This window comes from Humulus lupulus, chromosome 4 (genome assembly GCF_963169125.1).
Source record: "Humulus lupulus chromosome 4, drHumLupu1.1, whole genome shotgun sequence".
NCBI classification, from domain to species: domain Eukaryota; kingdom Viridiplantae; phylum Streptophyta; class Magnoliopsida; order Rosales; family Cannabaceae; genus Humulus; species Humulus lupulus.
In genome coordinates, this window is record NC_084796.1 from 240,566,002 (window position 1) to 240,572,021 (window position 6,020).

Below are 6,020 nucleotides of genomic sequence, written 5' to 3' on the forward strand. Positions count from 1 at the left end.
AAAACTAATTAAAAATAAATATTTATTAATTATATTAATATAAGCTCAAATGTTATAAAATATTATTATAATAATATAATACAAGACTAGATATTTAATAATTATATCAATATAAATTTAATTGTTATAAAATATTATTATTATAATAATATATAACATATAATATATAATCTCAATTTTTATAAAATTTTGCTAGAAAAAATATCCAGTAATTATATCAATATAAATTCACATTTATAAAATACTATTATTACAGTAATATATAATACATAATAAATACATTATATATAAGTACCGCGTGTGTACAAATAATATGACTGTGTAACTAAATAAGAAATAAGAGTAACATTGTCTTCTATCAAGAATACAAAAGTTTCTTCTCCAATCATTGAGCTAGGATTTGAATAATATCATAAATGTTTTGTACTTTAAATATAGTAGTTTATGATCTAAAATGTTATCGTATTATTTTTAAAAAAAAAAAACCATAAATAATTATTTTGTTTAATTTTTCTTTTAATATGTTTATGTCATTCTTTTATATATAATATTATTTATTTATTTAAAATTTATATAATAATTATAAAAACTTAATAAAAAAATAATCAATAAATTTTCTAAATAAAACTAAGCAAAACGTGCATTTCCACGTTGTTTGCACCTAATACTAAATTATACATAACCTCTTTGTTTAAAATTACTTACGAGCATAGATTCGTTTTTTGTATAAATATATAATTTTTCTATATTATATAATTTACACCTTTTCTCCTCTACTTTATAAAGTTATTATATTATATAATCATGCATCACATAATATTTTGTAATAATTAAGAAGTATATGTTTTTAAATATATTTTTGGAAGAATATTGTGTGGTAGAGTCTTTCTCAATATACCTATACAACATGCTTCTTATATGGATATGTGAGGTGTCTTGATCCTATTTTTTTCATGTAGAATCATTAGTTTTGTAATTTTTTAAAATTATATTTTAAGTATTTTATTTTTTCAAAATAGACAATATTTTTAATTTGTAAAGGTATTTCCAATTACTACACGGTTTACATGCAGGCATGAAGCTAGTAAGGGGCAAGTGGGGGCTCAAGACCACACTAAAATTATAAAATATTATTTATATAAGTATTGAGAATAATAGAAATCAATTTACTACACACATATAATAAGCCCCTACTATAATGCAAGAATTATTCCCATTTTTTAAAATGATATGAAAATTCAAGAATCATCAACTTTCACAACAGGAAAACTTCCATGGAAAATGAACTTAGAATTTTTGGTAACCGTTAATTATGTGTTATTATATGTTTAAGCCCGGCTCTATATTGTTCACATGTTACATTCTTTGTTAGCTTCCACAATCTTTCTCAACAAAATTATGGAAATATTACCTGAAATTTCACTTTAGTTAAGTCACAAAAATAACATGTTGATTCAAAAAAATTACAAAACATTATTAATGCTTATTTATATGTATTATATATGTACATATACCTCAAGACAATGAAAAGAGAGATCCATCCAAAAACACATTCAATATATAGTAAAAGTTCATTTATGTATTATATCCAAGTAGTCACTATTTATCAAGACATGGCCCCCATCCAATCCATATATAGATTGAAAATCGCCCAAAATTGAACAAAGACTATATATAATCCATACAAAACGTAGAATAGTTCACCTAAATATATTCATTTGATCAAATTATAGGATCAATTAATCAGTTCACAAGCCCACAACTCATCATCTATTTGGAATTACATTACCGTTTTTGGAAATGGAAGCTCAAATTAAGAGAGATCATTTTTCTTAAAATTATGTGCATTATATTAAATATAGATAAGGTTTGCAATTTTTGAAAATGTGTTACATCAATGATCACCGCCATTTTTTATTGTAAGGTGCACTTATTTATTATCATGAGTGTAAGTAATACAGACATATACATGAGATTGTGACAGGTTTCAACATCTATACACATTTTTATGAGTAAAATGAAAATTACACCGACAAATTATGTCATTAACATTTTTGTCAATGTTATAGCTATCTTTAGCTATATCTAGCTAAGTAAAATATTGCACTTAATTTACTTAATAATATTTTTTTTAGCGTTAGAAAATAATAATAAGTAATCTGAAATATTATACTTTGGCTAAGTAGTTTTTTAAGGACAAAAGTTACACTCCTAATTTGGTGTGATGAGAGTCAATAAATAATCTATTAAATTTAAGCAAGAATAGCTAACAACCACATCAAATTTGTGTAAAATATGACTTTGTTATTAAAAAAAACTACTTAGACCATCTCCAATGGGGAAATATAAATAATGTGCTATATTTGGCACAAAAAATTAATATATTATATATTAGTACATTTTTAGTATTATGCTCCAATGCACAATTGTAAAAACTGTTATAAAATTTAATATTTAATTAATACTAATTTGATATTTATTGAAAATATACAAAAAGTAATCATTTTTCTTTATATTTTATTGTTGATAGTATAAGATAATAATAAAATAATAAGGTAAAAAGTATGGTATTTAATGCAAATAGATAAAAATAATATTAAAATAATAAAAATAACATAAAAATAAATAAAAAAGTGTAGTATTTATGGTGATGCAAAATATACATCATGCTATATAGTATTTCAAATTTGGTTCAACTTTTAGCATGTGTCAAATTTGACAGAACTTTTGACACTATTGAAACAAGTTTTTTGTAAAATAAATTATATTTTAGCAATGCATCACCAATTTGTCAATCCATCGAAAATGCTCAACATTTAAGATTTCTTACTTTTGTAGCCAATTTTTACTTTTTATATAGAACGTTTAATACGTGAGTAATTGTCAAAGATAATAAGACAATAAAAATAATAAAGTGGGCCAACTAAAGAAAAAGACTCAAAGTTGGAGGACTTGATAAGAAAATTAAAAACCCTATTAAGGCTCTCTCTATAACAAATTATTATTATTATATGTCTTGTTATGCTGATTTTACTCAGATTTTACAAGATTATAATTCACTTTTTAGACGGAAAAATTGTAACAACTAATCAGATAAAGCTTCTTCAACTCTCTCTTTCTCTTTTAAATTTCAATATGTTTGTGGTTCATATTTCACTTCACTACTCTTCACTCTAGTCAAAGTATTCCCTTAAAAACCATATTATTATGCCTAATCTCTTTCCCCTTTCCTCTCATTTTCCATTAACACCATATCCCAATTTCCCTAGAAACAAACATCTTCACCGTATAACACGTTCGAGTATTACATCGCTTGGCCTATAATATGCTGATGAGCAACATCGATCACAACAACAATCAAACGGCCAGCACCAGCACCACCAACCATGGAACACAGCAAGACCACGACCGTGATCACGATCACGAAGACGACGAAGAACAATTCCGAGACATCCACGCGCTGACTCCACCCCACGCGCCGCTTCCTCTGCCACCGGGTAATCGCGCCGGACGCCGGAGAGACACTGCCTGGGAGACGAGCAGCCACCGATCGTCGTCGACTTCATTGGGTAGCGAAATAGGAGCCCTCAGCGAAAACTTCACGACCATGAGCAGGGAATTCAGTGCGCTGGTTCTCGCCGGCTCCACCATCGACGGGAGCCAAAACGACAACGATATGGGTCAAACGACAGGAAACAATACCGCAGGAAATAGTACCAATAATAACAATAACAGTATTAGTAATTACTTGGCGAGGATAGGAGAGGACGAGGAGGAGGATACCAACCCTTTGGCGATCGTGCCGGATAATTATCACAACCCGGTTACGTCTCCCAGTCGACGGAGGGAGGTGGCGCCGCCGAGCTCCGTCGAAATAAGCGGAGATGATCGGGTTGTTGCGTCGGTGCAGCTAGTGAAGAAGGAGGAGGTTGAGTCGAAGATATCGGCGTGGCAGAACGCCAAAGTGGCCAAGATTAACAACCGGTTTAAGAGGGAAGATGCTGTTATTAATGGTTGGGAGAGTGAACAAGTTCACAAGGCAACTTCTTGGATGAAAAAAGTTGAGGTATGTATGAACACAAGTATTTCATGCAGATAGAAAATCCCTAATTAGCAATAATTGAGGTTAATTAATTAACCACATGCATATTGGTCTAGTAAGTTATGATTAACTACTAATCAATCAAGGTTATGTTAATTACAAGACGTATTTGTACTGTGATCTTTTGCCTTTATAATGATTGTGATAATGATATGTATCCAATTTAGGTGAAAAGGATCAAAAGTTGTGTATATATATATATACCATATATATGTTACAACATTTTCACTTGCTTTACTATTCGGATTTATTTGTGGTTCAAAATTTTTTTATGGTTGCATTTTAATCTTGTACGTGAAATGGGATTTTCATTATTACGTTTGTTGATTGGTAACATGTTCATTATTAGTTAGGTGGACTAGTTTAAGCACTAAATATCAGTTGATGAAAGCTTAATTGTAATCTTATTTTAATGATCCTTTTCTTTATTTGGTTAACTATCAGCTGATATATTGCTCCACTCTCAACAAACAATTTTACCCATTTTGTGTGTAGAGGAAGTTGGAGGAGAAAAGAGCAAGAGCCCTAGAAAAGATGCAAAATGATGTGGCCAAAGCACGTAGAAAAGCAGAGGAAAGAAGGGCTTCGGCCGAGGCCAAAAGGGGCACTAAAGTGGCTAGGGTTCTTGAAATATCAAACATGATGAGAGCTGTTGGAAGAGCTCCAGTCAAACGCTCCTTCTTCTAATATCAATTTGCCCTATTCTCATGCCCCATATTACGTACTCATGCCAACCAACCCAAAAAAAATGATGTGAAATACAATCTTTTGGGGCCAAAAATACTAGCTAGTATTATTACTGCCCCATATAGTGTAAGGGTGCTTTCCCTTTTGAAAAAAAGTGCCTTTGAATAAAATGGGGCAGGGCAGAACATACTCTTAAGTATATAGATATATTAAGAGCAAGAGTGGCAACAAATGGAAGAAATTATGTTTGAGTACTTTGTGTACTGAAATTATTGAGTGTGTTGTTGAAGGAGTAATTAGTGATCTCTTTTGTGAGTGTTTGAAATTTAGAATTGTACGTGTGCTGGAATTTTGAAGGACTATTGCAATTAGGTTAATGTTGATGGGATTCATAATCAAAGCAATTAAGCTATTTTTGTCTTGTACAGTGTTATATCAAAATAAAATGGTATTATTCATTAGAATTATGATTGGTGGGCTTAATTATGCTTATAATTATTGTATTTGCTTGATCTATCTTTCAGCTATTATTAATTGGGGGCACTGATGTGAAAACACATCAAGCCTGATTATCCAACTTGATGTCTCTAGTGTAGACAAAAATCTACCCAAAATACATGCTTCAAATAATGGCCATTGATTTTGGTCATTAAATGATTGGACGGCTACTTTTTTTAGACATCAATTTTCTTTCACTAGTCCCTTGTAATGTTCTCCTTCCTTATAGTTATCTATATAAACAAAGAGTCCCATCACAATGGCCGAAAATCACACTGAGGGCCACTTATATAACTTATGAAATAAATTGACTGCTTTACTATGTAGTTCCTTATAAAGATTATCGGCTAGTACAAAATATACAAAAACATATATATTTTTTTAAATATTCAACCACTCGATTGGCAAGGGAAATTTGAGTTTCTATGCTTAAGGAGAGGTTCTAATTAAAAAAAAAATGATAGGCACTTTAATCATTTCAAAATGATGTAATTTTTTGGTATTCTACCTAAAATACATTTGCCATTTTTCCCTATTTTCTCTCTTCCCCCTCTCTCCCTCTCTATATACTCTATCTCACCTCACAGCACCACTAATACCACCACCCACGGCAGCGACGACACAACCAACACCAGAAAAACCTCCATAATTTCTGCCTCCTTGTAGAGATAAACACAATACCCAAACACAACATACATTTTGAGGAATCTATGAGTAGAAAATTATGGGTAAG

General features: G+C 30.3%; 1 protein-coding gene across 1 annotated transcript; it reads left to right on the top strand.

Annotated features, from left to right (window-relative positions):
• Positions 1-3,063: 3,063 nt before the first annotated feature.
• LOC133831409 (remorin 4.1-like) lies at positions 3,064-5,253 on the top strand. The gene is made up of 2 exons (XM_062261684.1): positions 3,064-4,066; positions 4,598-5,253. Exons 1-2 carry the CDS (start codon positions 3,326-3,328, stop codon positions 4,787-4,789), a joined length of 933 nt encoding a protein of 310 aa, XP_062117668.1. The 5' UTR covers positions 3,064-3,325; the 3' UTR covers positions 4,790-5,253.
• The last annotated feature ends 767 nt before the right edge of the window (positions 5,254-6,020 follow it).